General features: G+C 40.8%; 1 protein-coding gene across 1 annotated transcript; it reads left to right on the top strand.

The window, feature by feature from the left end:
- The first annotated feature begins 809 nt into the window (after window positions 1-809).
- Window positions 810-22,105, top strand: ubald1a (UBA-like domain containing 1a). Its single transcript, XM_055651184.1, has 3 exons — window positions 810-1,169; window positions 1,319-1,378; window positions 20,581-22,105. The coding sequence occupies exons 1-3, from the start codon at window positions 1,050-1,052 to the stop codon at window positions 20,869-20,871; spliced, it is 471 nt and encodes a 156-aa protein (XP_055507159.1). The 5' UTR covers window positions 810-1,049; the 3' UTR covers window positions 20,872-22,105.
- Window positions 22,106-23,718: the final 1,613 nt, after the last annotated feature.

The raw sequence follows: 23,718 nt of genomic DNA, 5'->3' as shown, positions 1-23,718 counted from the left end.
CATTCTCCGCTCAGTCTATGGTCGTTGGACAGCCCCTTCTCCGCTCTATATGATCTTTGGACACAACAAACTGCAGTAACACAGCCCCTTCCACGCCTGGTAGACACAACCAAAGATCATAACAAAGCTGCAGGAACTCAGCCCCTTCCACGCCTTCTCTGGAGGCGGTTTGCACGGAGTTATTGATCAGAAGCAGAGCCGGGGGGGGGGGGGGGGGCACTAGATTATCCTCGTAAATAACCTCGTCCTCCCTTTTGATCTTTGATACACACCACCAAAGCTTATAGCGGAGCTATAAGATCTTTGACACACACCACAGAGTCTATCTTAGTGTACCTTCTATCTTAGCGGGACAGGCAGTATCCCTGGAGAGTGTAGGATGGAACTGCAGATGCTGCTGGTTTGTGAAGGAAAGAACTGCGGACGTTGGTCGGATGGCCACTTTGTGCGCTTTGAAAACACACTTAAAAAAAACTTTCCCCACACACCGTCAATAAAACACCAGCCGGTGACACCGACTCTCGGTTTTAAACCGTGCAAAAGCGAGGAATTGCAGATGCTGGTTTACAAAAGAATATATGAACGATAGGAAAAGGGGAAATACAAACGACTATTTTGCTTCAGTGACAGAAGATAAGCGGCCGTTGGTGACGTCAAACGTCGGGTCGGTTGGCGGCGCGGTGACGCGGGGCGTCGGGTGGGTTGGCGGCGCGGTGACGTCAGGCGTCGGGTCGGATGGCGGCGCGGTGATGTCGGGGGGCGGGGTGGGCTGACGTAAGCCGTCGCTCAGGGTGGGGGAGGGGCGGAGGCCGGTGTCTGAACGCTACGTAAATATTTGTATTCGTGTTGGGAGCCGCCGCTGGTGAGTGTGTGTGTGTGTGAGAGGGGAAAAAAACCCCAACAACAACAGGCGCGCTGAGAGCAAAGGAAAGGAGCGAGAGAAGGAGTGTGATCGCGGCGGCTGCAGCGATATTTACCTCAGACTGAGGCGTCGGCTGAGGGGAGAGAGGAGTGCGCGCGAAGGGACCTGGTCTCCCCGTCCTCGCACCATGTCCGTCAACATGGACGAGCTGAAGCACCAAGTGATGATCAACCAATTCGTACTGACCGCCGGCTGTGCGGCCGATCAGGCCAAGCAACTCTTGCAGGCGGCCCACTGGCAGTTCGAGGTAAGGACAGGCGGCGGTGACAGTCCAGACCCGACCCGGACTCGCTCACTTGCCCCCCCCCACACACACACACACACCACAACCACCTGCCTGCCCAAAGTGACCCTTCTTCTTCCCCCCCCCCCCCCCCCCCCTTTGCTTTCATCCAGACGGCCCTGAGCGCCTTCTTCCAGGAAGCCAACGTGCCCTACAATCATCACCATCAGATGGTAAGTGTTTGCAACGCAGGGGGGAGAGGGCGTGGGGGTTGGTGGCGGTGAAAGGCAGACTGGGGCTGCGGCCCGAACTCACATGGTACTTTCCCCGTCCACTGTCTATCCTAATGCCACTTTGCCCCCCACCTGCCCCCTTTGCCATCCCATGCCCTCTCCACTTCGCCACCCCATTGCCCCGCCACTGCCCCTTCACCTGCCCTCAACGCCCCTCTGTTTGCCCATACCTCTACTCACCTAGCTCTCCCCCCACCCAACTGTTCCCCCTTGCCTCACCCACTCCCCGCCTACCTCATCCCTCTCAGCCTCCCCTTGCCCCCCCTCTCCTTCGCCCCTCTGTCATACCCCCTCCACCCCTGTTCTCCCCTATTCTTCATCCCCCCCACTCATTCATCCCCCCCACTTGCCTCATCCTCACTCACAACCCACTTGCCTATGCCTCCTCACGCACCCCCCCCCATGCCCCCCCCCCACATCGTCTATGCCTCACCCCCCCCATCCTCCTACTTGCCTCACCCTGCCCCCCCCCCCCCCATCCCCTTGCCTCGCTCCCGCCCCCCTCCCCCCCGTGCCGCCATGTTCAGATCAGGCAGCTGGAAGAAAATAAACACAAACCCGTCAGGCAGCTTGCTCGCTGGCCGCATCACGTCTGTCCTCCCAGCCACCGAGCATCGCCTTCCATTGAAGCCACCCACCCCACATTGATCCACTCCCCCACAGGCGGCTCGGCATGTTTTGGAACGGCGACCACGTTACATTCCCATGAAAATCTACCTTTATTAAAAAAATAAAAAATCAATTTCACCCCCCCCTTACACCACGATTAACAATAAATACACTCTTCCCCCTTTGGGAAAATAATCTTTTCCCGATGTTCAAAGAAAAAAAGCGGTCGATGGTAGACGCGTGGAAGAGTTTGCCATCGTCTGTGTTGTGATCGCAATGTTATGGTTTCCGCACGCCACGTTAAACCCTCTTACGATCACTGGAATTTATAGTAGAGATATGTTATTGTTCGGAGGTTTTGTTGATCTGATAGTCTAACGTGCAAAATGTATATTTTAAAGTAACCATTTCATGTGGTTAACGCGGTTCCTGTGATTTTTTTGAAGATACGATACAGCATTATGAATGGTTAATGGTATGTTTGGTCGAATCATGTGTCGATGTCAGTTGATACTCTATAGTGTAAATGTTTCAATGCGCATGTAACATTATTTATGGGATCTCGGTGTTATGGTTGTACAATAAATAGTTTGGCGTTTATGCATTATATTAAACGTCGGTAAATCGAAATGGGAAGGGTGTCTTTTAAGGCTTGAGATGAAGGTTGTTTTTAGAAAGTAGAAGGCTATGGGCAGCCATTTTCAAACTAGTTAGCATAAACATTCGTTTTGCAGACATGTGGCAAACTACTTCCTATCGCGTTATTTATTGCCGTATGGTTCACATTAGTTAAGAGGTCTTTGTATACGTTTTGGTTATGAATAGATTTGTGGTGGGAGGTGAAAACGAATCTTTTGAATGAGAAAACCTAATCGTTTTGGGGGAAATTTGTCTTCCAATGTGCAAGGAATAAATTCACGAACCAATGTATAAATAACTCGTTTTACGATGGAACACTACTGAATCTGTCTGAAACTGTTCGGTTATTTTCAGTATGAAAAAGATGCAATTCAAACACCAGTGAATGATGAAACAGTTCCTCCTGTGTTGTGATCCTGTGTTTATTTCCTGCCAGTAGTTTTTTTTTTCTTCTCCCATCCCCCATGTGACAGTTCACCCAAACAGTCGTCCATGTAAACAGGCATTTTCCATTTGTCAGGAAGTTGAAGTAAAATGGATTCCTTATGAAACGGCTAATGTTGCTATTTGACTCTGGACTTTTGAGGCTTTTTAGACTTGGAATAAAGAGAAACATTGATTCAATTGCTGATTAACTTTATTTTCATTTTACAACAAAACCTGCAAGCCTCGTCTTGAGTTCTGTTCTTTTATAGCAGTGTTAAAATTCTGTAGAATGAAAACAGCTGCATATATAATTAAAAAAGCATCAACATTAGTTAGTGCTGTTGCAATTTTATTTCTGGTGTAGTGCAACTTTAGAATGTTGAGCAAGAACTTTTAAGGAGGTAGATCCAATTTTTTTAAACTTCCAGTGATTGGGAGATTCTTGAGGATTAAATTTCAGTAGAGAAACTGAGAAAACGCAGAATTTGGTCATCCTCCTCTTTCCACTGCAAACCTTGATTTCTATGAATAGAGGCCGGAGATCTGGAAGTGATATCCGTGCTTAGTTGAGAACCAGATGTGATTTGCTATTTCGATTGCATCAAATACAGCCAAACCTCGAGCAACTTGTCTCTGACTGCCAGACCAGGCTGAGATTACTGGAAGTGAGACGTTAATGGATAAACGGCAATGCTGACAAAATGAAAGAAGCAATGTGATCATCATTCAGATTTTTGTGCAGTGAACAAAGCAAAACATAAACATTTTACATGGGCATTAGCTGCTTTTCATTGACAGAAAACATAATATTTAAATGGAAAAGGCAAGCTGCACATTTAAGTAGTGACTGTTACTATAAACAGTGATTTGGGAGTCATGGCTGGTTTCAAATGAGTATGTTATTTACAGAAAGCCAAATGTTTGAGTTTTTTTGTTGATGTTTAACTATAAACATTGTAAGAACGGTTTGAACAACGGCTAAAGTAACACTGATGTATGGAAATAATTTTCATCAACTAACCTTTCTCTGAAGTTGTGGATGATGGAAATAACCAATGACTTTTTGTTTGTTTGCTCGTCTCTCATTTTTATTTGGCCTTTCTCGTTCTCCTCAAACCAATATTTAAAAAAAAAAAGGAATGATGCAGGAACAGCAGAGAACTGAAGACGTGAGCTATATCGCAAATTTAAATTTATACCTTCACTTCCATTGATCGATCCCTGGAGGGCAGTCCAGTGGCCTTCTGGTATCTTGGTCAAATAGCTAATCTTGCATATGAATTTTGAAAAAAGCAGTCTGATTGCTATTTGGGATAGAAGTCTCACTGGTAAGCTAACCTTTCATGATGATAATCCACATTAACAAGCTTTTTTTTAGTATTCCTGGGCACTGAGGTTGATTCTGGTCCTTGCTGAGATTGGCTAACCCTACACAACAGTTGAATGCATTTCTATTCTTCCATGTCTCACCAAGGTAAACTTGGTAAAGTGGAGTGTTTTGCAATGGAAAGTAAGTCCACTGTATGTATTAACTTAAAATGAGACATTTAACACGCCATTTGTCTATGGATTTGGTGCAAACAGATGTCCTGCATATTGCTGGGGAAAAACTTTGTCAACAATATTGAGGTTTGCGGGAAAAACGCACAAGAAATTGATTATACCCCGAATGGTGGATTACGGAATATTAACCAACTTGATTTCTATCACCAGAATAAGCTTGATTTCTATTACCAGTAAAAGTTTTCTTTTGTAAGCAGCACATTATTGTTTTTGTGTATGGAGAACGTGCCTTTTGTAGAATTAATGTTGTTCATTTTAGTTGGACGTGTTTCTTGCATGCTCCTTTACATTGAAGATGCAGGTGGGAAGGAGGACAGGATGGAAAGTGTAAGAGCAAGGAAAGGGAGGGTGCGTCAAATTTAAAAGAAGCTGATATTAAAAGTAAACATGTAGCAAAACTGGCAAGCCAGTACATGACTGAATCATTTCCAGGATTTCAAAACTTGTAGATATATTCTGTTTTTCTTTCCTTTTTGAGTTATGTACTTCACAACCTGAACAGGAAAGGAAGCGCTCTAGTATTTAACAAAGGTTACTTATTCAGATGGATAGTGCGTTTAATAAAAATCATTGACAGAATAATAACTTGTGAAGTGAGATAATTATTCCTCGGGTTTTGTTTCAAATACGGAATAGACCCAAAAACCGACAAACAGTGGTTGTGACAATATCATTAGTTGGAAAATATATGTGACATAAGCATTTGTTTTGTACATTAATGGAAGATCCTGCAAGTCTTTGCAAATGTCTGAACCTACATAATGTTCTGGACTTTATCTTATTATATTTACACCACATTAGTCTAGGAATTCACAATTTGGAAAAAGGGATGTCCAGTGTTCCTCTGAAGACAAACAATTGCAGTCCTACCTAAGATAGTAAAAATAGCTGGGGTAACTCAGTGGGGCAGGCAGCATCTCTGGAGAGAAGGAATGGGTGACGTTTCGGGTCGAGACCCTTTTTCAGGCCTGAAACGTCGCCCATTCTTTCTCTCCAGAGATGCTGCCTGTCCCGCTGAATTACTCCAGCTTTTTGTGTCTATCTTCGGTATATCCAGTATCTGCAGTTCCTCTTACACATATAAAATCCTACGTGTTGACTGAGATTCAGGAATATTTGTGATAGCTCACACAGGTAAATAAGACTAGGTACACGTTGTGGTTTGACCATACAGAATAACCTGTTTCCAGACATTATATCGAGGACACAAATTGCAATGTTTACCTGTTACAAGTTTTCTTACTTGGATTGGTTCTGTTGGCAGAGCTCAGTTTTGGAATTGAAATCAGTCTCTTGTTGTTTGTGCCATACACTACATTCCCTCTGGAGGTTCAGCTAATAAAATCTGAAGCCTGATCCAACAATGTATACATATCAAGGATAGCCATATTTGTCCATGTACATTTAACCTTGTCACTCCGAATGATGGAAAAGATTGTGCTTCATCGATGGGCAGACAGCAATGGTTGCAAGCACCTATAATACAAAAACCACATTCCTGAAAATATACCAAGAGCACAGAAAGCATGAAATGAGAGTGTGGAGATAGTCAGAGACCATGTTCCTTCTCTGTGCTCACATCATCCTTGTTGCAGTTTTCTGTTTGCTCACCCATTGTCCCCAAGGCGTTCACTTGAGCACAATAATGTATAACCTGTTTTTCCTTCTCTCAGGGGGATCTGTTTGAAAGGTTGTCATACAGCCAGCACTAAAACTTGTTCTGCTCTTCCTCATCAATACACTTGCACATGTGCCATTTGAAGGCTGGGCTCCAGCTCCTCATTAAATCTTTGCATAAAAGGGGGTTGCGCCGCGAGCCGGCAGCCTCACCAGCAGTGCGTTTGTCCTTTTGATTTTTGCTGTGGCCATTTGGCCGCAGCAAATGGCCATTTGCTGACAAATTCTTGATTGTCGGGTTATGGGGAGAAGGCAGGAGAATGGGGTTTGGAGGGAAAGATGGATCTGCCATGATTGAATGCCGGAGTAGACTATGGGCTGAATGGCCTAATTCTGCTCCTATCACTTTTGACCTTTGCACCACACAATGAAAACAAGATACATAATTGTTCTCTGTAATACGTGGATTACTCTCGATATCATAAGGGCAACAATTCATAAACCAGTGCAATTGATTGTGAACTTCACAACTGTTTTCAGTGCTCCAGTACATCCCCTAGTCAACATTAAAGAAGTGTTTGTACATCAAGACCTTATCCCAGCACTAAGTCGCGGTCTGCAGAGTAGCAGTGATTGCCCCACTCCCTGGTATGCTTCAGAAATATGGGCTATGTGCATTAGGCTCTTCAAAACATTGGAGGAGTTCCACTATTATTGTCTCTGTAAAATCTTGTATTTTTGAATGCTAAAAATTGAAAAGAAACCCAGCATGTCATGAGCTCCTTGTTTCTTTCCAAACAAAGAACATGTAGGCCAAGCGCACAGCAGTGGACCACTTAGCACTTTGAACAACTCAGCTCTTGCTCTGTTGTGTGCTGCCTTTTTGTATAGGATTCTTCGGGCACCTCAGAGTTGTACAGCATAGAAACTGGCCATTTGCGGTACATTGCTGGTTACAGGCTTCCAATTTGAAAACACCCACCCTCCACTACCCTCTCCTTCCCATCACTAAACCAATTTGGTTTGCTAACACGCCTTGGATACCATATAACCTACCCTCTGGTTCAGCCTACATCTGAAGACTTTGTCTTGATTATATCCACTAAGCCTTGATTATATCCATGTAAACAGCCTCTACCTTCATTCTTTTTCCTTGGTTACCAACCCAACTCGGGTGTGGGAGACTGAATTTCTCACTAAAAAGTCCTTGTATTACAACATAAATCCTGTCCCTTAGCAATTATTCCAATGTTTAACCAGTGTTATAATAAGAATTCAGCAGCACCAAACAACATGGCATGACTTGTCAATGGTGAACATTTTAGCCTGGACACATTAGTCCATGGAGACAAGGTAATACATTTCAGGAGGGGGTATCAGTTGATTCACAAAGAACAAGATCCACTGAAAGGAGAATTAAATAGCATTTTTTTTTTGTAGTTCTGGAATTTAAATTACATGTATTTCTATATGTAAGCACACTTGCTGGGAACTATATTCATCAATTAATTTATAGATATGGATAGAGTTGCGAGAATTAATGGTCAGTGTTGAGGAACCGGCTCTTAATTGTGCATATTGGGTTCTCGGTCCATCTTTAAGTATAGGGTGAATTGAGGGCTACCACAGCAAAACATCTCATGATGGATACTGTGAATCCAATTAGGATTATTTCCAGTCCTCAGCATTCAGGGTGTCAGAGGCTATGGGGAGAAGGCAGGGGGATGGGGTTAGAAGGGAGAGATAGACCAGCTATTATTGAATAGCGGAGTAGAAGATGGGTCGAAGGCCTAATTCTGCTCCTATTGCTTATGACCTTATGAATTCAGTGATAAGGACCTGTAAAAGGCCAAAATACTCGCGGTCTCTGATCACTTGCCTGGATCGCAGCTGAATGCATGACTAGCACCAAGGTAGTTGGAATAGGTACTGATGTGATTACGTTTGAATAGAAATGCATGTAGCCACCTGGTAATCCCTGGAAAGATTCCACGTTTAATTTGGAAAGATTCAGGATAAATCAACCGTCTTCACAGCAGATATAGGAGATTAAGTTATCAGGCTATTTCGAAGTAGCAGAAAGAAAATCCCGCAATATTTGGCATCTTTTTTTCATTCTGTCCTTCTGATCATCTCAAAATTAATGACTATCATTGGTTTAAATCTTTCGGGCCATGCTCTCAAATTGCCTTCCGAAATGCTTCTGTGCCAGTCAATTCATAATTGTTATTTTATCTCAGTGTCACATTTTAGTTGATTATAATCTTGTGAAAGGCTATGAAGTATTTTGCTGTGTTGGTGAGATATATAAATACACATTGTTGAGCACATTTGGTTGTTAGTTAAGGAGCTCTAGAATTTTGACCCAGGGACAAAGAAGGATGGAATGTAGAATGGACTTGCAGCTGAAAATGTTGCTATTTGCCTGCTGTCCTTATCCTTGGCAATAAAGGTTGTAGGTTTTCAAAACCTCTGCTGTTGCAAGATATCTTGTCAGAATTTAATAGGGTTTATGAAAGCAAAATTCTTGCCACGGAATATTTGGCTTTTAATCTATTTTAGTCGCATCTGGCTCAATCATGCTTGAATCAGTTTGCAGTTACAGTATGCATCATGTGGAATATAATATGGGGAAATATGAGCTTATCCACTTTATTAAGGAAAATGAAATGAATTTTAAATGAAATTAATCTACAAATTGTGATGATGTAAAGGGATCTGAAACACAAAAGAATGGTCATGCAGATGTAACAGGTAATTAGGAAAGCAAATGGAATGTTGGACTATATAAAACGGTGTATGGAATCAGCATGTTTTGATGCAACTTTACAAGGTGCTAGTTGGATTCCACCAGTCACACTGCATACAGTTTTGTCTCAAAATTTAATGATACGCTTGCATTGGAAGCAGTACAGACATGGGTCACAGGGTTAATTCCTGAGATGCCAATGATGTGCCCAAAAAGGTTGGGCCTATACTCATTGGAATTTAGAAGAATGAGAGGATATTATTGAGCGATGTGGAGGCTTGGGAAATGTTTTTCCTTGTATGGGAATCTGGAACCAGGGGGACATAGTTCAGAATAAGGGGCTGTCCATTTAAAATTGAAGTGAGCAGAATTTTCCTTAGAGCGTCATAATTCTTTGATATTCTCTGTGGGCGAGTATATTTAAGGCAAAGTTTGATATTTGAACTACAAGGGAGTATAGGAGTATGGGGATAGAACAAGAAAGGTATGTTGAGGCTACTTGCCTAAGCCACCATCTTATTGAATAATGGAGAGCACTTGCGGGGCTGCTTGGTCTCGTCTCGCTCCTGTTTCTTGAATGCTATTCCTGTATTATGTGGCTGCCAAGAATGTTGCCTTTGGCTGGGGTCATTCGTGCTCTGAAGTCCAAGTAAACTAGACCTCGGGTTGTGGATTATGTGTTCTTGCACCTCAGACTTTGACTGATTGTCAGACATTTTTATACTGTAATGATCAGAGACCTTAAAACAAAGTTTAGATTTATTTCAACAATTAAAAAATTTAACTCTTTACTGTTTCATTCATTGCCTAACTTGTGATGCAAATACTTCTTATCGGCCATACCCTAAATGTCATCGGTCAGTGCCTTGCTGCATCCAAGCAGAATTTTTCAATTGAGGAATTGAGTGGAGCTGAACACGTGCATAATCAGTGAAAGTTTGTACTCCCAACATAACATTTGAGGGAAAATCACTTGTGAAGCAGCTTGAAATGCTTGAGCTAGAATACCATCCCAAGGGATTCCTGTATCAATGTCCTAAACCCATGTTAATTGGCGTTCAACCCTTTTTTTGCTTGGAATGAAACCATCTGGTAAAGAGTTTCCCATTGATGTTAATTATTGCTAGTGTTGGGGTGAATATTCAATGAAGTGAAAGAATTGTAGTAAGTGTATAGAGTGATCCAATATTCGTAGCTGCAGAATACAAACATTTCTTTCTTGCGGAGAAATTGGCTTATGGACAGTTCTTGGGAATGGACCGTTTATGTAATCTGGGAATTACATGTATTGTCAGGCAGTAAATAATATGAATGGCACACTTAATCAGTCCATATTGAAAATATTGTTGTGCAGACTAATGTACAACAGACTAATGTACAACAATGACTGTTTTGGAAAGTTGATTTACTGTTTAGTATTTTCCTACCTTTTAAAATGAAAGTTAGTTTAGATGTATGAACAGTTTAGATGTATGTGCTTTTGCTGGTTCAGCTATTCATAGTAGCTGGTTATTTAACCATTCAGACCAAATTAAATTCTGAATTAAATTTGGATTTGTCATGATACTCCGGGGTAATAAAGGTACCCCAGGATTATGGGGAGAAAGTTCTTCAGAGGTTTCTTTCACATAATTATTGGGTTCCAGTTAAGACTGATTTGGCTGTGGTTCCACTTGTCATTCTGATCAATCTCTTTTTTTCTTTTTTTTTTGCTTGAGACTTTTTGTAACTTGTCCGAGAGCATTCTACCTTCATTTTAAAATAAAAAATAGATTTTTTTATAAATCATAATGATTTGCTGATTGTCAGAATGAGCCTGCTCAGTTTGTTGCTTTACTGGCTGGAAATGTGCAAAATAAATTGGGGAACAAATCTTAACCATTAAAGATCCCTGTGTTCTTAAGTACCGACCTTAAGCCTTGGATGCCTTACCCCGTTACTCAAACCCACGCTCTATCCTCAGCCCCACCCCATACTTCCGCCTCGGGCCGACACCTTCCTCCTCCAATCACCGCGCTGAATCATCATGGTTCCCCCCCCCCCCACCCCACTGCCTGCTGACCGATGTCTCTCTTGTCCAATCGGCGCCCTCGATCATCAGTCCCACCCCACTGTCTCGCGGAAAGCGGAGATTTTTTATAGGTTTTTTTCACCGAGTTTTAAAATCCTGATTACAAAACATGGGGTTGGGGACTTTTTCTATAATTACAAATCTCAAATTGTAGAGTACAGAGGCAAAAAAATAAATGATGGGTCATTGCCCCTAACATTATGGTGGTCATTCATATCCAACTCTATTTGGGACGATCCCCCCCCGCCCCATGTTTTGTAATCCGGATTTTAAAACTCGGTGGAAAAAAAAGCTCTAAAAAATCTCCGCTTTCCACGAGACAGTGGGGTTGGGACTGATGATCGAGGGCGCCGATTGGACGAGAGAGACGTCGGTCAGCAGGCAGGGGAGGGGGGACCATGATGATTCAGCGCGGTGATTGGAGGAGGGAGAAGTCCTGGTGGAGCAAAGATCATAGAGCGGAAGCTTGAATCGGCCCGTTCGTGGGGCTTTTCATCCCCCGGCCCGGCGCAGCTTAAAATCAGCCGCGGGATCTTCCACCGCCCTGTGGTAAATTGCTGCGTCGAGACGATCGAGGCTCCCAATGTTGAAGCCCCTGCCGGGCGATGAAAGGCCCCATGAACGGGCCGATTGAAGCCCGATGATTCAGGACAGACGAAGCTGCTGTTGCTGGAGTTCGGAGTCGATCACCAACCAGGTCAGCTTCCGATGTTACCGTCCACAGGGCCCACGGCTGAAGCCTCGAATCTGTGTTCGCGGCCGCCAAGAAGTTGTGCTCCCCCCCCGTGCAATAACTGCTTGAAGTCTGTGATTCATGGACATCACCCATTGCTGGGTGTCTTCTCTGGTGATGCTCTGCCAGGCCTGTATTGCAGCCATCTTTAAGCTAATGCTTGTTTTGGGGACTAGTCCTCTTCAGTTTTCTCTTCAGCATGTAAAAGGCATGCTCAATTGGGTTCAGATCGGGTGATTGACGGCCACTCAAGATTTGACCATTTTTTAGCTTTGAAAAACTCCTTTGTTGCTTTAGCAGTACATTTGGGATCATTGTCTTGCTGTGGAATGAATCGCAGGCCAATGAGTTTTGAGGCATTTGTTTGAATTTGAGCAGATAGGATGTGTCTATACACTTCAAAATTCATTATCTTACTACCATCAGCAGTTGTATCATCAATGAAGATAAGTGAGCCAGTACCTTCAGCATCCATCCATACCCAGGCTAAAACACCCCCACCGCTGTGTTTCACAGATGAGATGATATGCTTTGGATCTTGGGCGGTTCCTTCTTGTCTCCATACTTTGATCTTGCCATCACTCTGATATGTTAATCTTCGTCTCATCTGTCCACAAAACCTATTTCCAGAACTGTTTGCTCTTTTAAGTACTTCTTGATAAACTGTAACCTGGCCATCCTATTTTTGTGGCTAACCAGTGGTTTGCATCTTGCAGTGTAGCTTCTGCATTTCTGTTCATGAAGTCTTGTGCGGACAGTGGTCATTGACAAATTCACACCTGACTCCTGAAGACTTTCTGATCTGTCGGACAGGTGTTTGGGGATTTTTCGTTATTATAGAGAGAATTCTTCTGTCATCAACTGTGGAGGCCTTCCTTGGTCTGCCAGTCCCTTTGCGATTAGTAAGCTCATCAGTGCTCTCTTTGTTCTTAATGATGTTCCAAACAGTTGATTTTGGTAAACCTAAGGTTTGGCTGATGTCTCTAACAGTTTTATTCTTGTTTCTCAGTCTCATAATGGCTTCTTTGACTTTCATTGGCACAACTTTGGGCCTCGTGTTGATAAACAGCAATAAACGTTTCCAAAGGTGATGGAAAGACTGGTGGAAAGGCTAGGTGCTGTGAGCTCTCTTACACCTGCATTAAGGAGGCCACACCTGAGCAATTATAAACATCTGTGAAGCCATGTGTCCCAAACGTTATGGTGCCCTGAAATGGGGGACTATATATAAACACAGCTGTAATTTCTACATGGTGAAACCAAAATGTATCAAAATACCCTTTAATAAAATCTGACAATGCAGTTTAACCACATGTGATTTTTTTTCTATTACAAATCTCAAATTGTGGAGTACAGAGGCAAATAAATAAATGATGGGTCTTTGTCCCAAACATTATGGAGGGCACCGTATATGCTGTACAATCCAGAGCTATTTAGCTGAACCCATGAACCCATAAATTATAAATAAATGCGATTGAGTTCTTCCATTGGTATTTTCAGTTATGTGCTTGCTGAGCTGTATCATGAGAAAGAAAAGTATCATTGCTTTTTGAAGATTTCTACATTTATCTTATTTCTACATGTATACAGTAAGACATTGTGGGAATTGTGTTCAGTAGTAGTAGTTCTCCATAAAACTTACATTAAAATTTCCACTGGTGCAGTCATTTTCAATGTGATGTTTCTATTCAGCTATAGGTTAGTGTCCCATTTAGCTTGGCCATTTAGTGGCGATGAACAGATATATGTATGTAATGGGGTTTTTTTTTCAAACATTACCTGGGAAAATTGAGAGGGTGTCATAGTTTTTTTAAGTTATGTTATTTCCATTAAATTTAACTGTGAATTTAACAAAACTCCTCACAGTAGAGATTATGTAAAGTGCTGAGATTACAAAAGATTTGCATTTGGCAGTCCTGAAACCATGTAGATATTTACAAGAACACCAAGTGTGTTCAAAGCCTGAACAAATAATCTAATTTTGAGAATTCTTCATTGTGGTCAGCGAGGGGAAGGAAGTATGTGTATGTTAATAAAGCTTTTGAAAGCTATTCCAAGTTGATATTAAAAGGGGAAAAAATGTCTTTTGTTTAAAAAAAAATCTTTCACTGTATGTTTGCTGCCTTCAGACCTCCATAAAACTAAAATCACACTCCACTACAAAAAGTAAATATTGGTACAATGTCCAGATAGCAGTCAGTTTTACAGTTGTTGCCTCAGCAACACTAGATTAGATTTGCCCTATTGGGCTGGTGTAAGATTTGGCAGTGAACATGCTGTACTTCAGTTGGATGTGGAAAATGGTTTTGAAATGTTCAGACTAAACACAACTGTTAAGCATGTGTTAAGATTACAAATTTATGCACAAAAATGTCATTGCAGTTGCTCATCTATACTTTGCCAAGACGTGAATCCACAATGCTTCCAATCGTCATTCAGCCAAAACATTGTGCATTGTAAAACAACTTCAACAAAATATTTTTACTCGGGTCATTTTGGTTTTAGATCGACCATGAATTATGGAGATAATATATTTAGGGTAGATAGTCACAACTTGAGGGCAGACAGTCAAAACCTTTTTCCAGGGTGGAAATGTCAAAGATAAGAAGGCATAATTTTATGGTGAGTGGGGAAAAGTTTAAAGGAAATGTGTGGGACAAATTATTTTTAAACACAGGGAACACACTGCTCGGGGTGGTGCTGGAGGCAGATACGATTGTGGCCTTTTAAGAGGCTTTTGGACAGGCACATGGATATGGAGCATGCGCAGCAGAGGAGATTAGTTTATCTTGCCGTCATGTACAGCTCAGGCATTGTGGGCTGAAGGGTCTATTCCTGAGATACTGTTCCATGTTCTGTGTTCTATGTCATGAAGTGTGGGTAATCATTTCATCTTCATAATAACTTTACTGGGCATTAGGTCCTAATTGACATGGTTGATGTTTTCAATGTGATTTGCATTCTTTGATATGTGTACTTGGACGTGTATTTATAATTTTTGGCTCCACTCCTTTTAAGCAGGCTTGTGCTATGAGCATCAGAGGTTTTCATGATGTCAGAGGTCAGTTGTCAGAGGTTATGGGGGGGGAAGGCAGGATAATGGGGTCAGGAGGGATATATTGATCAGCCATGATTGAATGGCGGAGTAGACTTGAATGGAACAGCTAAATTAAGCTGAATTGTCATCCATATGTGTGCAGAGCATTTGTAGTCATCTATAGAGCATTAGTTTGTCTTGAATTTTTGAAAGTGCCATAACTGTTGTGAACATCAAGAGTTAATTATCCTAGACCCGACCTGGAAATTGGCTGTGTACTATTGGACTACTACAGAATGCTGTGCTAAATGGATCTGATGCTGTTATTTTGATATTATTTGGCAAATCTTTGAAAATGTGTGTTGATCCTGTGATTCAACACAAACTATCTTTATCTCTCTTAAGGATCAGAAAACCCCAGTGCAAAGGACATATTGCAAAAAAAAGCAATGTTTATTCCAAGTAGAGAAGTTTCCATAGCTGTAGTTTCATTTGGGAGTAGAATTACCAAGGGTAAGAGAATAACACTTGATGTGAAGCCTGTTTGATTTGAATGAAAATCTCTTGTGCATTTTCAATTTAAAGGTACCTGCCTGATATTTGAATTGGTAAGCATTACCAACATTGCTTTATTTCCCTCTTTTCTCGTGTTATCCAAAAGAAAGCTATCGAGCCTTAAACTTTCGCAATGTATTATTCAGTACATCCAACTGAATTTAACTCAAAAGTATGTAGGAAGATTTCATTTTTGAAAATTATGTTACCATAATGCTTTCTAAAATTTCTTCCACAGTCTATAGTAAATTGAGTTTTTGAGGAGGTGACTGACAAAGGTCGGGCAGTGGCTGCTGTCTACATGGACCTTGTCAAATGCTTTACTAAAATCCCTTATGGTAGTCTGACCCAGAAGACTAAGATGAATAGGATCCACAGAGGTTTTGTCATTTTGATTCCAAATTAGCAGACCCATAGAAAACAGAGTAATGTTGGAAGGGTGTTATTCTAGCTGGAGATATGTGACCAGTTCCACAGGGATCTATAAAATGTAGATAGATTGGTTAGTAAGTTTGCAAATAATTTTGCCAAGTAAATTGGTGCAGCTGTAGAGAGTAAGGAAGGCTTTCAAAGTATACAGCGAGATCATTTACTGTCGTGGGCAGAGAAATGGCAGATGGCGTTTAATCCAAGCAAGCATGAGGTGTTGCACTTTGTGAGGTTAAATGCAAGGGGAAACGGCAAGGTCCGTAACAGCATCGGTGTACCAAGGGATCTTGGTCCAAGTTCATAGCTCCATGAAAATGGCAACACAAGTACATAAAGTGGTGAAGAAAGAAGAATGGGCTGCTTGCCTTCATCAATTAGGACATTTGAGTACAAGAGTCAGGAAGTCATGTTGCAGCATTATAAAACTTTGGTTAGGCCTCATATGTAGTATAGTTGGCAATGCTTGGTATCCCATTACAGGAAGAACATGGATGCTTTGGAGAGAGTGCAGAAGAAGTTTGCCAGGATTTGAGGGTATTAGTTATGTGGAGAGGTTGGTCAAACATGGATTGTTTGCTCTGGAGTGTTGGATGTTGAGGAGAGACATGATTGAAGTATACAACATTTATGAAGCACATAGATCGGGTAGACATTCAGAACCTTTTCTCCCAGGCAGAAAATATCAAAGGCTAGAGGGCATGGTTTTAAGGTCAGAGGGTTCAAGTTTAAATAATACATGTGGGGCCAGTTATTGTTTTTATTCAGCGTGGTGGGTGCCTGGAACATGCTGCTGGAGATGGTGGTAGATGCAGATACAATAGTGGCATTTAAAAAGGTTTTAGATTGGAACATGGATATGCAGGGATAGGGATCACATGAAAGCAGAGGAGATTAACATGACATTACGTTCAGCACAGACATTGTTGGATGTGTTCCTGTGCCATTTTGTTCCATGTTTTATGTGCCCTAATAGAAAGTTAATAGTTCAAAATGTAAATGATTTCATTTTACTCGGATATCCACTGCAGTTGGCTTAACATATATGCTCTCACTCCTTTTGGAAAGAAAAATAATACTGAAGTCTATTAGTAAATGTTTTTTCTTACTTATTCGAATACAAATATTTATAAGTACTTTGTACATTTTACATAATACTCTTCGGATTCATGGTCGCATTAACTAATAGTGGGAGGCTCAAAATTTGTCATGATTTTCCCCACTTAGAAAACCCATGCACCCTATTCTAATTGTTCTAATTTTTTGCATGTGCAAATTTGCTTTTATGTAGCGTAAATCAGTTGCACATTGCTATTTTATTTTTCCAGTGTAGTGCGATTGAAAAGTTTTCTTCATGTCACTCGCTTGCCCATCAAAAACCCAACACATTTTCTATGTCAGGGACACCAGGGACGATGCCATTCCCTGTGCAAACTATTGCTGGAGCATGGCACAGAGAATTGGGCTGCACCCTGGGGACTGCCACCAATAGATGCTGCCAGGATAACAACACATTACTACCAGGATAACAACAGATTACCACTTCAACTTTGAGCTGGGTCTCTTGCCAGCCAGTGAAATGCTTAGCGAAATCCAATCCTACGCACCTACCACTCATACTGGATGTACATACTTATGTGTAGGAAGGAACTGCAGGTGCTGGTTACTGGAGGAAATGGAAAATCTGTTATTGTACCCTGCCGCAGGCTGTTTGATTGATCTAACCCTCAGAAGGGGTGAATCAGGCTGCCCATTTTTAAAAAATGCTCAAATATGCATTTCACAACATTGTTGTGACTGAACATTCTGGGTTTGATTAAATCTCAGTTTTGGTACAATGCAGCAAAACAGTGTTAAGTCTTGTCAATTCTGTGCAATTCTAGCTTATCCTTTATGATAATTAGCTTGTGTCTCACAGACATGTTTGGTAATTTGATGTGACGCATACAGAAAGGGGCAAGATCAGTATTTAACATTTAACACTAATTCTTGAGATGCTCCAACTGTTGTGTTGAAGGCCCTCTTAAATGTTATAAGTGTTTCTACATTTTGACTTGATGATATGATGGATTACAATTCCCGAGGCAGGAAGATGCAAGACTTGGCAGTGATCTTGATAGCATTAATTGTGTTTTACGTCTGGGGAAGAAGGCTGCATATTTGGGAGGTTGTTGCAGAGCAGTCTGTAGAGGAAACACAGGCATTCTGCAGCCCTAGGGTGCCAATTAAGTAGTTTGTATTGTCATGGTTATGTTGAGCTATTTGGGTGTTAGAAATCCAAGCAAGTGGAATTTATTTGAAGTGTATATTGTTTGAGACTGGAGGAACTGTAATGATGTTCTGGGGTTGATTGGCCTCCAAAAACACAACTTTATTCAATTATACTAGATTTGACTCCAGATGGAGAGTGTTGCTCATGGTTCCAATGACTCGCACTCAAGCCCAATGACCCAAGGCCTGCTCACATCCTGCCACCCCCAATCAATGGGCTACAACACTTGCCAGTTGACGGAGGGAAGAATAAAATGAGCAAATGTTACTTCATAGCTTTGTCTACTGATCCTTGTAGAGTGGTAATTGGTTTACATTGTCCTGATATATATATTTTTTAATTTGACAAGAAGGACATACCTGGATCATTTTTCATAACTGTGTTGTTGGGTGTGGGAGTGAGTGCATGTATTAGCAGGTGAAAAAGTCTGAGACGGGAGACTTCACTAGTTTTGGAGGTAGACACCACAGTTGGCATACAGCCTGGCCTTATTCAATGCTCTATCTTTTTTTATGTTTGGAGTTGGCTTGGGCTGGCTTCTATGGTACGAAAATCTAGGGAGAAAGCTGAACTAGAATATCCAACTGATCCCTCAAAATGAAGACAAAATGTAAAACATTCTGCCTTTGCTTTTGTGCAATTTATTGTGGAAATCAGAATGATTTTAAGTTCCAGTGTGTATTTTATTTCATTTTTTTAAAGTGTGGATATTCTCATGGGTATGTTTGTGAATAATTCCTCAGAGTTAGAACTCTCCTGCGAATTCATCCTGATTTGGGATAATTATACTTGATGTGGATTGACTCATGAAAGAGACAATATTCATACCAGATTTCTGAACAAATCTAATAAGGAGCATATTCTAATTTTATTCACTTCCCTTCCTACCATATTAAAAGTACATGCATGTTCCAAAAGGGTGGTTCTCAAGACTTCCCTTAAATTTTAGGCAAAAAGGCTGAGCAGCAGCTGCACTAATCTGCATTTAACTTTTGTAGACCTTCCTAATTTGTTCCAATTAAGTTATGATAAATTAAAGACCATCTAATTTATGACATAGTGTACATCTTTCTCAAGTTGTGTTTGATAGGCATTAAAACTGATTTCCACCTTCCCTGCCCTTAACAGGAAGTTTTGAAATGAAGCTGCTATAGTACTACGAAATTATATAATCTTTTAGATGTGTGGGCGGATCAACATGTGGAAAACTACTGTGCAATGAGGAAAGATTAATTGATAATCTTGTAATTAAGAGGCTTTTATGGCAAAGTATCATCTAGGAATCGTCGTCAAAGATTTTAGAATGATTTTCTAGAATTTGAATCCATAATATTAAATAAACCAAAAAGCTATGAGATGGGATCACTGTAATAGACTCAGAAACTGCATTTAGTGGCATGGTGTTACTTAATAATAGTTAATATTAAAATATAAGCTGTGCAATAAATATATTGCTTCAATGTACAAACTCTAATAAGTGCTCCATGTGATGGCCAACAAAAAGTTAACAACATTATTAGATAAAGATTTCCCCCAGATGATTATTGTCTCAAAATAGATAGTCCCTGAGCTGGAAAACATTCTTCACCCTGAGAGGGTGAATCTTCAGTTGAGAATTGTGGAGGCTTGCTTGCTGAATATGTTCAAGATCAAGATTAGTACATTTCAAATGGATGAACAAATGTATTTAGAAGCAATAGTTGGCTATGCGTCTGATCTATTTGTAACCTCAACTCAGCATTCCTATATGACTGCAAGACCTTTAACCCCTTTACTAACAAGTATCCATCTTTGCTCTGCAATGAAAGTATTCAGATGCTACTTTCACCTTTGTTTGAAGTGTTCCAAAGATTTAGCCTTCTGAGATAGACTTATTTGTCTTAAATGGGTGACCTCTTATAAACAGTAACACCCACCATCCCTGTTTTATATTCACTCACGATATAAACGACCCTTGAGGATCTTGAGTTTTTCAATTCAGTTGCCTCTCTTTGCTAATCCCCAGCCTTGTCCGTCCAACCTTTCCTCGCAAGATGACCTACTCATTCCAGCTGCTAGGCTAATAAATCTTCTCTGAACTGTTTCCAACACAAAACTTCATTCCTTATAAGGAAATCAGTAGTGTGACCAATTCTCCAGATCTGATCTTACCAATATCCGATCTAACTGAAGCATGGAAATGGGATTAATGCAAGAAAAGTATTGCTGGGATTTAAAATCAGCCACACTTACTGAGTGGCAGAAAAAGTAAAAGGAGCCAAACGGCTGCCGCCTGCTCTGTTCTTGATTAAACTTTACACAACTGAACTTGGGCATTCATTTCCCAAGAACTTCAAGAATTCTGTGCGATAGTTTTAGCCTTGTTTGGGTAAATTGGCAGGATTCGTACTGATAAATTCTAATTCAATTATATGAATATTGACTCTGTGTTTTATGTTTTCACAGATGTGCACTCCAGCTAACACACCTGCAACACCTCCTAATTTTCCAGATGCACTTACAATGTTTTCACGGCTGAAAGCTTCAGAAAGCTTCAACAGTAGCAGCCCAATTGCCTCAATGGCAACATCTCCTCCTCCTGTAAACTTCAACTCGGGCTGGCCCATGTCTCCTCCAAACCAGCAGGGCATGTGGGCTCCTGCATCAACAACTCCACATACTGGCTGGCCAGCAGCAGTGTCCCAACAAACCACCTCAGAACAGAAGGTTAACGTTGCCATGGAGGCTGAGAGATGAGGCCTGGTTACGGCTTTCGAGGTGAAGCAGGAAAAAGTCTTGCATGGGTCAATATGAAATAGTTTCTGTTGTATTGTGCTGCAGCTAATCTGAACTGAAGGAATACAATAGGGAAGATTCAACTTCATAGCAGAAGAATTATGGGTCCAGCAATTTTCAAACAAAGCCTTGTTTCTGGAGTTTGCATGTGTGTGACACAATTAAAAGACTTGCAAGGTCATCGGCCTGACTTCAAAAATGGAATTGTTAACCTTGAGTAACTTGTTTATGATCGATGACCCTACAAAAGGAACCTATCAGTGATTAGCTGCTATATCAGACAACCATGAAGATCACTAATGGTTTTTAAAAGAATACTCCATTACTTTTTTGCAGTAAAATTGTGGCAGTTGTCTAATGAATTACAGGGTGGGGAGTATATGGAATTGCAACAATGGACAATTAAAACAAATAAACTTTAATACAGGGATTGCAAATTAGGTTTTCGAATCATTGTTTATCTTTGTATTTGGTTTGTGAATGAGGTTTTCTGAGGGAAGGGGGAACTAGGATAGCAGTCATAGTGTACTGACTGCAGACAGACTACTACAGTAAGGTTTTAATGTTTTATAAAAAAAAAGTGCCATTGCATGATACTGTACATTAAAATGTAAACATTGGGGGGAAAAAACAAAGTTTAAAAAAAAAAAAAAATGTGTTTTGCTACTCTTAACCGTGTGATAGAATTTAAATTCACTTTAGCAACAGTTGCAATGAGTACAGGTTTGTCCTTTTTGTCAAACTTGGACTATATAATATTTTGTACTACGTTATGCACAGACAGGGAGTACCAATTATTTCTAGAATTGTTTTATCTATCTTATCACTTCCTCTTTCTGTCTTACTGTCTTCTTCTATCCATTGTCCCCGATACAGGAATGTTTATGGTCAAAGAAACCCGAGTTGACAAAACAAATCTTTGCACAAATTGATCCCTTTACTTTTAAATGGAGATTTCATGCTTCTTGAGGATTGCTTGTTCCGAATAGATTGATATGTATTTTTTTTAATGATACTGTTCCACAATATTTGTGGAGTACCTGATGAATAATTAACTTATCTTTGTGTTGCTAAATAAATATTGTATGTACTAATGGTACTCCTCCTGTACTGATCTTATATTTAACCTTAGCAGATGGTAAGTATGCCATCACTTTAAAAAAAAAAATGAAGCACAATAAAATATGAATTGAAACTATATTTGAAGTTTCAGTAATTTGATTACAGCCCGTTTTAAAAACCATGCACTGGATTTAATGAATTTCTCCTTTGTGAATAAATTGAGTAATGGACAGATAATAGTCAGTTGTATGGTACAGAAAGAGGCCCTTTGGCTCACCATATCTGAAAAAATTCAGCTTCATCATATCCATGTTGACACAGTATCAAATTGGAAGACCTAATAGGTTATGCGATTTCTCCAGATATCTGCGTGTACAGATAGTTTTTGTGTTGAAGATTGGTGATTTAAAATTTAATCTTGTAAATTTGAAACAATGTTAACATTTATTTAAGGTGCACCACTGGAAAAAGTTTAAGCAAATATCTCGCGTGCAGTAATCATCCAGTCACACACAGTGGTCAGAATGTTGGTCTGAATTTGGCATGTGTACATACTGTGAAGTTGTTAGTAAACAGGAAAAGCTTCATACTTCTCAACTGTTATACAAAAACAAAATATGCATATGCTGCTCCATATGGTAGCGAGATCTGGCATTGTTTATGCATAACCCGGTTTGTGTAGGGCTTTTTTTGTGAGATAACAATCATCCACTCCAAGAGAGCCAAGAGTATTGAAGGGTGGTACCATAATAGATCATCTCCAGTCTGTTTCCCGCTTAGGTTCTTCATGGCAGAATTGAGTCATATTATTCTGTGAACAAAGATACTCTTGAGAGTATCTTGTTTTTAAATCATGAGAACTTTGAAATATTTATTTTAATGCACTTGAATTCAGATTTTTGAGAATAAATGCTATCATTTTTCCACTAGCTTCGTAACAGGACTTCAGAAGGTTCATAGTTTATGAAATTGACTTTTTTTGGTTGTTATGTTTTTTTTGATATACCAATGTTTAATATCAGTTGCATTTTACTCATAAAAGTCATTGGCCCCCAGATTTTCCCGCTTCCATATAAATGCACTACATTTCTATTGCAATGGCATGCAAATAATTGTATTGGCTGTGGGGCATCCATGGTGCAAATATTGGCTGGAAAATAATCCACCCAGGGGTAATGCTGTGGGCAGGTACGAAGGTTTGTATGGCAATGGGGGGTGGGGATGACAGGGTAGGGGGCTGCAGCACTAGAATCAGAACCCGGAAGGTTAATCAAGGAAGGCACACAATGTGTGGGAAGGCGCACAATGGTTGTGGTGTGACATGGAGACACAGTGGTGGAGTTGCTGCCTTTCAGCGCCAGAAACTCGGGTTCGATCCTGATTCCGGGTGGTGTCTGTACGGAGTTTGTATGTTCTCCCTGAGACTGCGCGTGATTTCTCTGGTAACTCTGGTATCGTAAAAAAGTTGTAAAATTGTCCACAGTGTGTGTAGGATATTGTTGGTGTGCAGGGATTGCTGGTGGGCCGAAGGGCCTGTTTCCACGCTGTATCTCTAAACTAAACTAAAAAATGGGGCAAGGGATGTCGAAGGAAGGTTGGGGATAAAAATCGGGTGAGTTGAGTGGAGATGATATTGGGGTTTCACTTAAATAAGTGGTGGGATGAAGGTGAAGTCGTGGGTTTTGAGTCAAGTACTGAGGCTGGTGTGAGATGTAGTATCAAGAATGACATTGAGAGATATAGGGG

Source organism: Leucoraja erinacea, chromosome 20 (genome assembly GCF_028641065.1).
Source record: "Leucoraja erinacea ecotype New England chromosome 20, Leri_hhj_1, whole genome shotgun sequence".
NCBI lineage: Eukaryota > Metazoa > Chordata > Chondrichthyes > Rajiformes > Rajidae > Leucoraja > Leucoraja erinaceus.
Note: the sequence above shows the minus strand (reverse complement) of the source record. Positions and strands in the feature narration are given on the sequence as shown.